The sequence below is a fragment of the Danio rerio genome, chromosome 12 (assembly GCF_049306965.1).
Source record: "Danio rerio strain Tuebingen ecotype United States chromosome 12, GRCz12tu, whole genome shotgun sequence".
NCBI classification, from domain to species: Eukaryota; Metazoa; Chordata; class Actinopteri; order Cypriniformes; family Danionidae; genus Danio; species Danio rerio.
The window spans coordinates 26249624-26266683 of record NC_133187.1 but is presented as its reverse complement, the minus strand read 5'-3'; the positions used below and the strand labels follow the sequence as shown (position 1 = coordinate 26266683).

The window sequence follows — 17060 nt, the reverse complement described above, 5'->3', positions numbered from 1 at the left end:
GTGTGTGAGTCCAAAACTGAAAGCAAGATGTGACCTTTAAGGGACTGTTTGATATGGATTTATTAATCATTCTTACTGTTCAGTGACCGCAAACTGTCGTAGTTTATTAAAGACGCAAACCCCTTACTGCACAACAGCTGCACCGTCAGAAAACCTCCTAATTCCTGCAGCATGAGGACTTTATGATTGTTTATGAGCGTCAAAAGTGGCTGATCTGTATATATACATTAGCTGATCTATATATATACATTAGTTGACTTTACTTAAAATAAGCGAGTAAACATGTTGCTTTTAAAACAATTAATTGACTTTACTTGAAGTAAACCTATTGCCTTACTTTTATAAAGTAAATAAACAATGTGCATAATTATAAGAATTAAGTTAGTCCACATGAACCAGAAGCTGCAACTGTTATTTTGTGTGTGTGTGTGTGTGTGTGTGTGTGTGTGTGTGTGTGTGTGTGTGTGTGTGTGTGTGTGTGTGTGTGTGTGTGTGTGAGTGTGTGTGTGTTTGTTTGTGTGTGTGTGTGTGTATTGTGACAGTTCCTAGAGAAACGGAATATTAAATGAAAAAATAGTGGTCTGTTTTTCTACTGCAAGCTGATTGGATGTAGTTAAGTAGGTATTTTATTCAGAAAGATCAGGAAAAGGGTTTTAGAAGAGCTCAGTTTATGCTTTTAGAATACCTCAGACAGACAGAATCTGAGAATTTAACCAGATTTTAATTTTAGATCACTAGGGCAAAGTTTTTTTTTTTCTTAATGCCATGCACAGAGGATTTATTCAGCACACAATTTGCAATGTGAGCTAACAAAGTCATATTATTCGTTTTGATTTGTACTTTAAATCAACTTAAAATTTCCATGCTACAACAGATTTACTTAACTTTTTAAGTAAAGTCAACTTGTTGCTTTTAAAGCAACATGTCTCCTCCTTTTTTAAGTAAAGTTAGTAATCATTTTTTTACAGTGCAGTTGTTCAAATGTGTTGATTAAGAGTATATAGGGTATATGCCGAAGCATCCTAATTGGACTTTTAATTTGCCAGTAACCTGGGTCAAGCACTTCCGGTGAACTGTATGCCAATGCAAAAATTCAGCACGTTTAAGGTCTGTTTTATTTAAAAATCAGCGATCTCTACTGGCTAAGTGATATCCGATATAAAGTGGGTCTCAGATTGTACAAGAAGCACTGCATTAAATTACATTTTCCCCACCGTGTCTTTATAATATGAGCATTTATTTTACCCCAGTATATTCAATCGAGCTTCTGTGCTAGTCTGCCGATTCTGAAGGGTGAGTGCGAGTAAAAAAATATATATATACCGTATATAATGGAAAAAAAATTCACAATTACAGGTCACCGGAAGTTTATCAGTATGGGAACAACACTAGCTCGGCATATACCCAAATCATCTAAACAAGAGCAAACTGTACAAGATAAATTCCCAAGATAATTCAACTTTAAGACATTTGATATTGTTGGTTCAAAATAAATTTGGCTCTTGGGTTTCATTTACCTAAATTAAGTCAAATGTTGAAATGTGTCATCATCCTTATATTAAGTTACACTACTGATGACCTTATTTATTTTTATTTTGTTTGTTTTTTTTGAGTGCTAGCCTTTTTTGTTCAACTGGAAAAACTACCGAATGTAAATTCTGAGAGAGAGGGAGACAAAAGACAAAAACATAATCCGTGCTTGAGTGGTTCTCTCTGAAGATGACATGGACTGAGGAGAAACACAATTACCACAGTAACAGTAACGTCACTTTCTGTCAAGGATGAGCTGACAAAGAGCGAGACTTTTTTCTTTGCTGAGGCTGAGGCAACAAAGCGCTGAATGTCACCTTTCCCTACGCAACATAATAGACTAAATATCTCTGAATGAGCGCCACGTCTTTACACGTCATAGCAGAAAGAAAAGAGTGTACAAAACGTTCACAGAAGCTCTGGTGCTTCATCACCTCGCCCTATTACTTTGATTCTCAGTGTGAAGAGCAAAAAGCAAAAAAATAAGAAACACACGTGATGTGTTCTATCTAAAATATATATATTTACAGATGTGGCTACTGAGAATGCGCAAGTAAATGAACATGACCACATGCAGTGCTGCAGTGCTGCAGTACTGCGGGGCACAGCACAAAATGGTCTGACACAAGAAAGGCATGACCAGCAGGGGGCAGTTAGGTAACATGTTATGAACTGACATACTGTAGCAGCCAGAGCATGTGAGCGGAGATGAGAGGTGTGACGCTCTGGTAAGCATTCCGCTCCATGGTCATGCGCTCCACTCATTTGCCTAAAACACTAACCGCCCAAAGCAAGCACTCCGTTAACATACGGACATAAAATTTTTGTAAGTAAAAAAGCGGAAATAAATGTCTAAAAAAAAAGTACGTTGATAAAAAAGTTTCTGTTTTAAAGCGGCATTCTTTCTTGTGCTTTTTTCTTTCAGCACAGTTTTTAAATAATATTTTCATAGGCCTAAGTGATAAATTGTGTATTTTATAGCATGGCACCTTAGTTGGCTAATGATGTTTTTTGGAAACGCAGTCCTGGGCAGGTTGTTTGATTTGGGGACGTTCGCTCGCACTGGCCCGGCAATGGCAAAGCGGTTGTTCCTCGCACCATCTAGTGGATATTCCGTAATTGTTTTTTTTTTTTTTTTAATGAATAGGCAGCCTTTCTTACAGCAATGCGCATGACAAATTGCAGTAGCGCATGAAGAAATGCACATTCTCAGTGGCCATATCTGTAATCTTAAAACAATGTAAATATCTTAGATTAAAATATCAGATATCAAACAATTACTGCATTTAAGTAAGGTCATTATTCAAAAACAATCATATAAATTGTGCAAATGATTGAGATGATAGTTTTATTCAAAATGCAGGAGTCTAATTCGATTTTTTTAATGAAGTTTTTAAAACCTTTCAAAATATGGATAAAATAATGTTTAAGAAAAAAAAAACATTCAATTCAATAAAAAATGTATATTTCGTTTCAGTTTAATGTTATCTGTTTTATTTTTCAACTAATATATTTTAAATTCAATATAAATATAAATGTTTCTGATTAGGAGCTCAACTAAGAAATCTTTATTTTGACCAATGTAAAATTGTAAAGTTATTCCCACAGACCTGTGCATGCATATTAAACAGAAGCTCAATATGCTTTGTACTTTTGTAGACTTAAAAAAATATTGTTTAAGGGAAATTATTTTTCACTCAAGTGATCAAATTTAGATGTGAAACCATTACCCTTTTTTCTTAGATGAATAATCATTTTATGGTAATTTTTATTTTGTTTAAAGCCATATCTTCTTGTTTAAAAAGTTTGAATTTAAATTAGTTGACTATCTTCAACAAAACAAATATGCTTTGTAACAGGTTATACAACATTGGGTCACATTTGTTGAATTTAAGTTACATTGCATCTACATGCCAACTAATTCTTATTTATACGTATACTGTTAGGTTGGGGTTAGGGTTAGTGTAAGTTGACATGTACTTGAAAAGTTTCTTATAGTCAGTTAAATGTCTGTTGAAGGAGCAGTATCAACAGATATTAAGCAGACAGTCTACTAATACTCAAAAAGTGTTACCTAAAATTGTTCTCATGGGGATAGAAAATATTGTTTAAGGCAAATGATTTATTTTTCCTTGGGTCAAGTGATTAAAATTTAAATGTGAACAGTTACCCTACATTTGTTTTTATTGGATGAATAAAAGCTTTTTTCCAGTGTTCCATTATTATTCTGTTGAATGTGTTTATTTAAAATTAAAGTCAGGATTTTAATGAGCCTGTTCTGACAATTAAAATTCTATAAACTAATGAGGCATCATACTTTATTTTATTATATTATAATTTATTCAAACTTTTTGCTGACTAGTGGTATTAGCAAAGTATAAATAATTAACGGCCCTAACAGTGATCTTGAAAATAGGTTCATATTTTATCAAATGATTCTAATTCTAAATACATCAGATTAATATTTTTGGCTTGTAGCTATTATTATATTTAATGATTTTGTTTCAGTGTTTGTCTTTGGTAAATCATAGTATAAATGAATGATGGTGATTATTATTTGGGAAAATTTTTTATTTATATCGTTTTTATGCTTCTAAACACATTTTTGTCCATTGGCAACAAGTATTTATTACTTATTAATAATTAATTATTTGTTGTGAATTACATAACACAAATTAATTACTAACTACAGGCATTAATAGAAGTTTTAAAACAATTTAGCCTAAAACAATAAATGTATCCATTGTAAGCGTGTCAGATGCTCAAATATGTTACAATATTTTTGTGTGCCACTATTTTCCAAAGCTGTATATTAAACCAATGAGATTTCACTGACTACCCAAAGTGACAAATCAGAAACAGCTTACATCAAATCTGCTGACAGTCCAATTTATCACGAAAGATGATAAAGTGACACAACAGCGAACTCTACATGCCAAAACTCAGTGTCTCACCTCTCTCACAGGAGCGTCCCAGATATCCCGTCCCGGAGCAGTCGCACACATAGCGGTTCCAGCCCTCTCTGCAGGTGCCGCTGTTCAGACAGGGGTTGCTCAGACACTGTTTGGGGGGTTCTTTAGAGCAAGACGGCTTCACCCCGACCGCTCTCTGAGCCTCTGCTATCCGCCGAATGTCCTTGCTCTGGCCATCCATGAACAGATCCCGCACACAGCCCACATAGCCGTAATTTAGGAGAGCGGTCCACACCTCCGTGGGGAAGATCAGACCGGCCCGGTCCTCTGGCAGGCCGCCCAGGTACAGTTTATCGTCCAGGTCCAGTATCTCACTCTCACCAGGAGCGTTGTAGGGAGTGCGAATCGAGTTGACGGAAATGGTGCCTGTCACACAAAACACAAGGCGCAAGATTTATTTGATTAACGCAAAATACTGCAGGCGAAAACATTTCCATGCACCTGTCTGTTTTGAGATTTTGTGCTTTTTGGCTTCTTTTTTTTTTGGTCTGATGTAACGGAAACAACCAAAGTACCCTTTTAAGTGTTCCTTTTGGTGCACTTTATCAATTTGTGTCTGCAGATTTCAATTACGATACATGTTTTTAAAGGCCTTTTTCTTAAAATGAGTTTTTTTCTCTAGCACTGAGCCTTAAATCTCTGCTTCAGCTGCTCTTTCATACACCAGACTTCACAGTTTTGATCATATGTATATTTTGATGATTTTTACACAGCGGTTTCTACATCTCTGATTATACTACTATCTGATTATATTCAACATTTCATTCAACCAATAACTGAAAATTCCCCAAATTCTCTGTGTAACCAATGACTCTTATAATGTCAAAAATATGTAGATTTGAAGAGTTTAGATGCAAAAGCTTCAAAGTATTTTCTTTAAAAATGAAAAAAAAATTTCATATTTGTAGGTTTAGTACTTTGAGATTTATGGCAAATATACGCTTATTTTAGTTGTCTTTAAAGTGAAATAACTGAACTTAAACATATAGAGCCTGGAAAAAATGCCAATTTTAAAAGCAAAAAATCAGATGAAACTTAAGGCTGGTTTACACTTCTGCATCTAGCAATCGCCATGACCCACAGCGTATGCATTACTCATAGCCATGCATTTATACTTCTGCCAGCTGTTTGTGTTGCTCTGCAATAACACTTCTGAAACACTAGCTGGCAATAGGTTGTGTTATATTTCTCTGTATAGAGTTTCTTTTCGGATGTTTTGTTTTATCTGAATACTACTCTAATGCACAAGTACACTGTAAAAAAAAAATCCTGGTAGCCTTAAATTTTTAAGCTGAATCAAATTAACCTTATAAGTCTATTAAACTTATATTATGTTAAACTGACTCAGAACAGCTCGTGTAATTTATAAAATTAAGTGAGAACATGAATAGCTTAGTTTAACAGATCATACAGTATAATCTTTTACAGGGTAGCTAAAACACACTCATTCAGAGGCGTGAACTGGCAGACGTCCATCAACTTTAATCATAAGGTAAATACAAAACATCTGGAGCTCCTTCATTGGACTTGAAACTTGTAAACACTCGCTCCATCTGACACACAGCTCTCAGCACCGCCCACACTCGGCTCAGCTATCAAGCCGACCAATCACAGAGCTAGTGCTATGTGTTGTATAAATGCAGAAGTGTAAATCAGCCTTTAAAGGTTTATGCATGTGAACTCTTCCACTTGACTTAATTCAGGATTCAGATTTTAGTGCTAGAAATATGTGCAAATTAGCATGTATTTCATGAAAGAGGCCTAATTTGCATATTTAAATATAACATTATAGAAAATGTGTGATATGAATGTTCGCAGCTCTTGATTTTTTAAATCAGCTGGGGAAGTAAGGCGATAAATATCAGTTTTAATCTACCCTATTCACCTGCATTCTATTCTTTTCATTATAAAAAATTAACAACTCTGTCATCACTTGCTGACTCACTTTTCATAAACCTCTTTAAGTTTAGTTTTTCTGTTAGAATGTAGAATGTTTTTGAAGAAAACCAGTGGCCACTGACTTCCACAATTTTTTGTTCACTAATCCTCAAAATATCTTTATTTGTACCAAAGGGGGACAGTTATACAAAAATCACGGTTATAAGGGGTTTAAACACAGTTGTGTGGAAAAAGAGTGTAAATATAGCCAGCTACTATTTGTAACAATTAGTTAATTATAGTTTTTATAATCACACTTCATAAATACAGTCTCCAGAAACACTTAATAGTCTTCCTTTGTACATGTCATCGGAAAGGGAAAGCCCCGCCCATAGTGACATTAGATTTTCCCTCATTATCATAGAAAGCTCTATGAGAAGTAGCCATCTGCCATTATGCTGCGTCCATACCAGATGTTGATGAAGCGTCAAGCGCATGTGATTTACATGTTAAGTCAATGCAAAGACACGCATAGACATCCTGCGTCGCTGTTCGTGCAAATGAGGTGGTGCAAATGACGCAATTCATGTGAATGAAGCACCAAAAAATTTAGCATTTTACACATTTGATGCTCGAGTTGGAATATCTGAACAGCAGACATACACGTCACATTAACCAATCAGGAGTTTGCTCTTGTAGGGGCGGGATTATGACATAATGTTGTTAATGTCCCGAGGGGAAATCCTTCTGCCAACACTGGACAACTGTTCATCACATAGGTTCATCATCCAGTTATAGTTTCTGGAGGAGTTGATGAACTCACAGAGCTGGCTGCTCCTCTGAAATCTGGATCTAGTGGACTCAGACACGACCCCGAATGAATCTGCGCTGTTTTTCAGTCTTCCTAAACCACATAGAGCACAGCTATTATCTCAATAAAACCCATGTTAGCCATTTAGCAATGAAGGTAGTCATCGGGCCCATGATGCAAATCTGTGCCTATTGTGAAGTGAATGTGAATGAACCGAATTTGATGCACGAATGAAGCGAGTAAACTCAAATTGTTCACGCGTTACATACGAATAGTGTGGTTTATCCGCGTTTTTCGTGTCTGGTTTGAACACAGCCTTACATGTTTGAATCAGCCACTATGGTCACACATAGGGATTTATAGCGCCATATTCTTTTGAAAAGAGGGCTGGGAACACAATCTCAGTTGCATTTAAAGCCAAAGTCACCAAAACAGCACAATATTGGAGCAAAGCCTACAAGGAACAATTTCAGAGTTATAAAAAAATATTTGTGTGGTATTTTGAACCTCACAAACTAACTCTCTTATTTTACATGTAGTACAAATGAGCATAATAGCAAAAAAGATAAATCCAGGTCTGAAACCACCTGAGTGAAATATAAAAACTTTGGCTAAACTATTCCTTCAACCTGTTGTTTAGATCCCATTTCAGCAACTTCGAATAGTTTGATACACTTTTAATTAGATGTTATATAAGCAAATTATGAACTATGCAAATGAGGCTCTTTAAAGGTATTGGAATGATCCGTCATTCTTTCCCCTGCAAATAAAATCTCTTTTACTTTCAAAGAACAAGATGCAGACAGAAATCTCTGTCTCCTCTAAGTAAATCTGAAATTGTATCACTTCTGTATATTCGTGGTTCAGCTTGGAAGTCTGAAAGATGATTTGTGAGCAGCACTTTGTCACCATTTGTCAGATCAGCGCCCATAGCATTGATTTGTCAGTTTTGCATTTGTAGGTATGTGTCGGGTATAACATTGTTCTGCGGATGATCAAATCAACTTGATGTAGACGTCAATAGCAAAAAATATGAGTTATGAACAAGATTTGTGCTAAAAAAAACAGAAAGACAAAATTTGGGCCCTTGGCGCATTGAGAAATCCTTAGAATAATGTCTTGGTAAGGAAGATTTCTCGTATTATACTTGAATAGACTTTTTATTTAAGTAAGTTTCTATATGGTCATATTAATATAATATAATATAATATAATATAATATAATATAATATAATATAATATAATATAATATAATATAATATAAATATATATTTTTACATTTTAAAATTGTACATATTTTTTTACATCAAATGCTCAAATCACAATAATTTTAAATGCTTATAAAATAATTTGTTCAGTACAATAAGGGCATTTATGAAAGTATATAAAAATAATAATAATAAAATAATAATAATAATAATAACAATAATAATAATAATAATAATAATAATAATAATAATAATAATAATAATAATACTCCCAACATTCATTTTGTTTAAAATTGGTCTCACGTAAAAAAAAAAAAAAAAAAAATCATAATGATCTCTGTACGTTTTATTTCATCATCTGTTTTGGGCTTAGGTCTTGATATGACAGTGCAAACCTTATACAAAGAGAAATTCAAAAGCAGTCTCCATAGCAACAGTAGACAATATGCAGCAGATTCACTAGATAGCCATCACTATCAAAAGGCCACATAACAGAATAAACTCTATTCATACCTAATTTATTGGTTGTGACTGAATCAGTTCTCCAAAATTATTTGCGTACCCTCTCAAAGCAGGCTTCCTTTTATGGTTACCATCTAAATAAGGCTTTTATTAAAGTGCTTAATACAAAGAGCAAAAACACACACACACACACACACACACACACATTGTCCTCTCAGGTGAGGCGACTCTTTCATTCGCTCTAATAATGTTAAAACACTTTCATGAGTTCCATAATCACCCTCATTGTTTTCCTGGCGACTCCTACAAACAGGCATTTATACGCAGCCGACAATTCCGAATTTTCCTCCTCATTTTCCACCACTATGCACTGCCATTATTCACGCCTTGAAGGCAGTTACAAAAGAAAAGCCATTACTGGCAAGATAGGAGAGAACAGGCAGGGATTAACGCAAAGCGCTGGCCACTGCTGAATCCTGTTTATTAGTGTCCAACACAAAGTCCAAACTCAATAAAAGGCGGCTTAGAATTAAAGATGCCGTCTTTTCAGTGCCAAAACCTTGTTTCTTTAGTGACAAACAGGCAGCTTCTGTTATAAAGGCAAATTAGTGTGACTATAACCCGAAGGGTGAGCTGGAGGTGGTGCTGCAAGGCATGGCACTTCTCCCAAATATCTAAATTTGTTCACTGTGCGCTCACTCTCTTATCACATTTTATACCTGCAGTATATACAATAATTTTCTTCTGCAAAAATGTACTTTGAAAATCGCATTGATGTTTGTTTTGGTGCTCATGGTTTGAACCTAAGAATTTTAGAAAAAAAGAAAAAAAGACAGACTTTGAGATATGCACGCTTAGGATTTGAGAAAAACAAAGAGAACTGCAAGTTATAAACTCCACGTTTCAAAATATAATGTCAGAAATGAGAGATTAATAAGACATAATTCTAATATATACAGTAAACTTCAAATTTCAAACAAAATGGCAGATTGAAAGATATCCACTCCGAAAATGCCAGATTTTTAAGATGTAAACTTCACATTTCAAGATATAATGTCAAATTGAGAGATTTAAACCCTGAGAACTCTGAGAACAAGTATTTATAATGTCAAGAATGCTGAGATGTAGACTAAAATTGCGAGAAATAGGACAGAATTCTAATGCATAAACTTCGAATTCCAAACAAAATGGCAGATCGAAGGATATCCACTCAAAAAATGACAGATTTTTAAGATGTAAACTTTACCTTTCAAGATCAAATATCAGAATTGAGAATCTTCAATTCTGAATGTTAGGAGTTGTGAGATATAAACTTTAAAATTCCAAGAAATAAGTCAGAATTCTGAGATAAAGACGTAAAATTCCAAACAAAATGGCGAATATATGGAAGTCATATGTCAAGTTTTTAAGATGTAAACTTCCCATTTCAAGATATAATGTCAGAATTGAAAGATGAAAACTCTGAATTCTGAGAAATAATAGATATAATGTAGTTGCAGACACTAAAATTCCAAGAAATAAGTCAGAATTCTGAGATATAATCTTAGGATTCCAAACAAAATGGCAGATATATGAATCTTATATGTCAAATTTTTAAGATGTAAACTTTACATTTCAAGATATAATGTCAGAATTAAGAGATTTAAACTCTAAATTCTTAGAACAAAAAGTTTAAATGTCAAGAATTCGAAGATAAAGACACTAAAATTCCAAATAATAAGACACAGTTCTGAAATATTAGACTTAGAAACTGCAGATGGAAGTATTTCCACTCAGATAAATGTCTGTTTTGTAAGATATAAACATTTCAAGATATTATGACAGCATTGAGAGATTTCAAATATAATTGAGAGATTTAAAATTTAATGATAAAGAGTTGTGAGATATACAGTAAACTGTAAAATTTCAAGAAATAAGTCAGAAATCTAAGAAATAAACTCATAATTCCAAAAAAGATAATATTTGTACTGTGTATAGTAAACTAAGTAAATAAAAAGTAAACTTTCAATAAAAATTTGAATTACAAGCAGACACAAGGAGAATTGAGAGAAGCGAACCCAAAGAAATAAGTCAGAAATATAAACAATTTATATCTACTGTGAACTCAAAAATCACTGCAAAAGGTCATAATTATATGATGTAAATTAAGAATTTCAAGAGATCTAAATCTAATCTCAAAATTGTCAGGACATCAAAAAATCGAATGACGTCAGATCTAAAGATGTCAACTCTGAATTCCATGAAAAACTGTCAGATTTGCAAGATGTTCATTCATTCATTCATTCATTTTCTTGTCAGCTTAGTCCCTTTATTAATCCGGGTCACCACAGCGGAATGAACCGCCAACTTATCCAGCAAGTTTTTTACGCAGCGGATACCCTTCCAGCCGCAACCCATCCCTGGGAAACATCCACACACACATTCACACACACACACTACGGACAATTTAGCCTATCCAATTCACCTGTACTGCATGTCTTTGGCCTGGGGAAACCGGAGTACCCTGAGGAAACCCACGCGAACGCAGGGAGAACATGCAAACTCCACACAGAAACATCAACTGAGCCGAGGCTCGAACCAGCAACTCAGCGACCTTCTTGCTGTGAGGCAACAGCACTACCTACTGCGCCATTGCCTCGCCCATTTGCAAGATGTAATCTCAGAAATTCAAGAAAAAGAATGAATGCGTATGGCAGAAGCAAGCGTCCTTCCCCAAGTATTCATTATTTGGACAAGTTGTTCAAAGTGTCTTTTGTGTTCTGCAAAAGAAAGCACATAATACAGCTTTGGATCAGGTTTTTATAGTGTGCGAATGCTCAGTTGGACTTTGGAAAGCACCTCAAGAAATCGAGACAAACATTGGCTTTAAATGTATAGATTCTGATTATAAAAGATCCGTGGACAGATCACAAGCAAAAACAGCAAGGGGCTTTAGTGAGTGTGCGCATTTCTACGTGTGCCAAGCCCCAGTAAAGGATGTATTTTGTTCTCAGATCTGTGATTTATTTTTCATCATTAATGGCTATTGTGGGAATTGAATGAATGGCTGCAGTATCGTTCTGCTGCGCTTTCCAGTCTGTGATGTAGAGCTCTGGGCCCGAGCTCAGATCTGCGTCACATACCTCGAGAGAGGGAGAAAAATTCACTTCCAGATTAAATGTGATTCCATAGACTGATTACGGCCTCCTGTATCTGACTCATTATTCACAGGCACACCCAAAGAAACGGGAGAAACATTAAACGGCTAGACGTGGTGGCACAGTAAATTATAATTACGCTCCATGTAACTCGCTCCCTGCCAAGCGTTTGAAGGAATACCAAGAAATAGTGCTTTTCGTTCAGTTCGGCGTGATGCATCGCCACAGAGATGCCACTTGTAACATGCTAACAGTGTAAGTAAATAAGAATTTCATTTTCCTCTAAGCCTGTAATAAGTCTGTGCGGATTTGATGAGGCATAGCGGCTCTATTTCTCCTCCTCTCAAACTCTCACACATACACACACACATTATCTTGTCCTGTGTTGTGCACTTGGCGACTGTACCCCTAAACAGCAGCCAAACATCTCCCCCGGGTCATCAGTAATGAGCATTCTCCATCATCTCGACTTCCATTCACTCTGCTCACTGATTACATAGCATGGGCTAATGCTGGGCCCGCTTTACTTTATGTACACACACACACACACACACATGCACAGATAGTAAGGGAGGCAAAGTCCCATTTGTTTTTTCAGTCCAATGTAAATTCATGTTCCATTTGTAATTCCATGTTCACATGGTAAAATGTGTGTATAGCATTTATATCTATCACAATCACATACATGTTTTATCAAATAATTAATTGTATTAAATTTTTTTGCATTATATTTAAGTTATATGTTGTTGAAGCCAAGTGTCCTATTTAAAAAGACACAAAAATGGCTTCAAAACAACTACGATATCAAATGATAAACATAATATCAAAACCACTTCAATGTTCAAAAACGTAATGCTATCATTAGTAAAAGTGCATTAAGGAGACCCAATTATGGGTTTTTGAAAATGAGCTTCCATGCATTGTGTATCACAGCTCTGAGTGAATGAAAACATTCAGCGGAGATATACATCTGAAAGTGCACCGTGTTTAAAACTATTGATTCTTGAATAGAATGGTTGACTCAAGAGTCGAATAAACGAATCGAGTTGAGTTCAGATCTTAGCTTGAACGTGTCGACATGGATACGGTCCATCACTAAACATGTAGTTCTAGATCTGGTAAAATGTGAAAGCCCTTTCCCTTCAGATCACGGGACTGATCAAGACGTGAAGATAACAATTACTAACAGATGGAGATTCAGCTGCGGGCAATAAAGGGTTAATTTTCACAGCAACACCACAGTATAGCTAACCTAGTACTGTGTTTAAGCTACGCTGCAGTGTGGGATTCGCCATCTGTTTGCTACTACAGGAAAGAGCAGCAGAGACTATTACCTGTGTATGGGACTTTGACAGAGACTTTGTCAGAAACTGTTACCAGTTTCTTCTTTCTCTAGATCATACCATATACAGTAAGTCTAATTAAAATTTTGCCTTGTTTTGTGTAGTTTGCAAAATATGTGTTCAATTATGTGTTATATGTTGTAATTGTCCTGCGCAGCTTGTAATTACTTATCTATTATAGATCTGTTCTTGTACTGTATGTCTCAGGTTAAACCTTCATGAGGCTATTCACAAATTTTGTCCAAAACCACAATGAAAAGTGACGTAATGCGCTTCTGAACTCGTGATCCTCTGCCATTTGTCTTTGCCATGGCCACCATCAGTTGTTTCTCAGACGCGCGGTCAATTTTTAAAATAGGTAAACTTTTCAAGCCACAGTGTGAATTAATACTGAACGTGTGTCGTTGTTATTAATAGGGTTAGCATTAAGAGTAGAGTAATATGCTGGTGTTTAACTGCATTGCTTTATCGCATTCCTAAATTGGGTTCTCCAACGCAATCTCATGGCAATTTGTAACTTTTTGATTTAGTGGCTAATTTGAATGAATTCGTTCAATTTAATTTGTACAATTTCGATTTTCTCTTCACCCAATGACGGTTGGGTTTAGGGGCGGGTTTGGGTGCCATGCCTCCTTTTTAAATAAATGAATAGAAGGTCTAAAACTGTTATTTTTATGTATGAGTATTGCATGAGTACTTTATTGATTGTAAAAACAATTGAATATTTTTTTTTACAATTTCTCAGTAAACATATGTAATATATTTTGGTGCATTTCAACAAAATTTTTTTTAATTAAACAGTTTTATTATATCTATTATAAAAAATTTTTTTATAAACAATTTTTTTCACCTATATATATATATATATATATATATATATATATATATATATATATATATATATATATATATATATATATATATATATATATATATATATATATATATATATATATATATATATATATATATAGGTTAAAAAAATGTTTTCCTGTTTAATAAAATGTTATTTATTATACTCCAAGTGTAAATTTGGGTGTACCGTTTTTTGGCCTGAGATCTTAAGTTTTATTGTTAGGTTAATTTCATTTTTGGCTTTGTTACTGACTAATCTAATGTATATGCACTAATATATTATCGTAAAGCATCCTATAGAAAATTTTAATTTAAAAGAGAGATCTGTGAAGGGTGTACTCATTTATGATTACTGTACATAATATAATATAATATAATATAATATAATATAATATAATATAATATAATATAATATAATATATATTTTTAAACAAAATGACGTCAAATGTACAATCCTTTGTTGAATACCATAATTTACTGGATGTTCTGCATTTAAAAGTTTTATTTTTTAATCTGCTACAAATATAATAACTTCAATAATACTGCATTACATTCATAATCCATGTAGCTTGTTACTGATCATTATTAATAGTCACCTCCATCTGCTGGACCATTAGTCAGCAAATTCTCTGTACACACTGCAGGTCTCATATCGGTCGCCGGCACGGAAATACAGCTTTCATTTAACTGAGACGAGTGCTCGCTAAAACCTCACTCATAGATCACTTCCAGTTCATTTCAATTCAGAAGTGACCAAAAGTGGTCATATCTGAGTGGGTGTGTATACTGTTATACTCAGCCTGTCCATTTTCACCAGTTTGGCCCATTCATTCAGGCCAATTTGTGGCCGGGCTGATCGTTGGACAGTGTCACTTTAGAAAAATAAGTGGTTTATACAGTGCACAATCTCATATTGCAGAATATGTCTCGCTTGTCGAGTATTCTCTTATCTTGTTTTTCTTCGTGGAGGCTCAAAAACGCCCCTGACACACTTATATAAAACTACATATGTATGTTCTCATTAATAGATGCATATGCAGCGCATAAACGTACGTGTTTGCATACACACATGCAAAAACACCAGCGTGCCCACACTAATGCGCACCCTGCACCAGGACGGCTGCCCATATATGATCAAACGGCTTGCGTAGGCAGCCAATTCATGCAGGCGGAGAGTGACACAGCTCATTCTGCGGGCCTTAAATGCAAGGTCCCATCTGTCAATGGTGTTTCAGATTGCCATGAAATGCTGCAAACAGAAAAGGTTTATTCTCTCTTTCAAAACGAGCCTGAACTCACTATGACAGCCAGTGGATTGTGTGACGATAAAGCCTGGAGAATGAGATCAAGCCGAGTAACGTGGATAAAAATGTGATTTGATGGAAAAAAATACTCATCAAAAAATAAACCATGAAAGAAGCATTTTGTTTTATTGAAACTGTATCGAATTCCAGTTAAATATTGCATTAGCACGAAACTAAAAATCCAGTGATCCTTTAGAAACCTGATTTTATAATTGCTGCAAAAGTATTTTTTTTCAAATATAGATTCAAAATTGTGAGATGAAAACCTTAAGGGGTCTATTTTACTGATCTAGGTGCAAAGTCTAAAGCGTATGGTGCAAAAGCATTAAGGGCGTGTTCGAATCCACTTTTGCTATTTTAAGGATGGAAAAATACGCTCTGCGCTCCAGTGCATGGCCTAACAGGGTTGTGTTTATTGTCTTAATGAGCGCTGGTTGAGTACAACGTGCATTAAACCAATCAGTCTCATATTAAATTCCCTTTAAGAGTCAGTTGTGTCACGCCATGGCCCATTTACTATTTACATGGCGAATTTTGTGAGTGAGAAAACTGAACGCTTCACTAGCAAAAAAATTGTTAAACAAACCATCTATGCGAGGATAAAGAATTAGCCTCATACATACGGTCTCTTTTTCTTTACTTAACCTTTAGTCTTTACTCCTTCACTTTCATGGATAAGGACAAAGATTTGTTTTGTTAAGCACAAAGATTTGCTTCAAAACTATTTCTAAATTCAGTTCTAATTTCGTGCAAACAAATAAATGAGCAATATTAATGAAGTGAGGTCAAAAAACTAAAGTTATATCCAAGCACACTTCCTATTCTTATGCCTCATATGCTGACGCATACGTCTCCAAAACCAGACAGGTGGACAAATATAAATGTGTTTTTATAAAAACAAACAAAAATATGTGTATAATAAATACTACTACTACTAATAATAACAATGTACAAATGCAAATTAGCATCAATACACTGAAAAAGCTCCTCGAGATGAGGAAGGCATGGAGGTGGTGAATTTTATATTTATGTATAAAATAATAATTTATTTTACCTTTTAAATCTTTAATTTCTTTCATATACAAAGATATTTGTCTTTTGCTGCACATCCTGTATGTATTATACAATGTCTAAGCGTTTGGACCCACATAGGCGCATAACTAACATGCTCTGCTCTGGACTTTAGACAAGCTTTTAGGCACGGTCTATTTCAGTTCCTCAATATAGCAATGTGCTAACAATGCCCTTTAACACACATTTTTTATAGACCAGCACACCCATCAGTCCACAAAGTGGCACGAATTGAATTTCTATTGAAAAAACATGACACAAAACTTGAAAATTACAGTTGCGCCATTCTGAAAATAACAACAAATCACGCCACACATGCCTTGCGCTCTATTGCGCCAATTGTATGATTGCGCCCAATGAATGTAAACTATACATATTTACAATTACAAATTTATTTATACATTTTGTTTATAATTTGAATAAACTAGGAAATCAAATTTGTAAGATATAAGTCTTTTTTCTAAATTGTGAGCTGTTAAGTCTTTATAAT

General features: G+C 34.7%; 1 protein-coding gene across 47 annotated transcripts in view; it reads right to left on the bottom strand.

Annotated features, from left to right (window-relative positions):
• The window catches only part of nrxn1a (neurexin 1a), a 296707-nt gene that overhangs the window by 148516 nt on the left and 131131 nt on the right, over positions 1 to 17060 (bottom strand). For all 47 annotated transcript variants that reach the window (NM_001080021.2, XM_073917755.1, XM_073917778.1 and 44 more), the window contains 1 exon segment: positions 4485 to 4868. In NM_001080021.2, the coding sequence (NP_001073490.1) occupies positions 4485 to 4868 (384 nt within the window).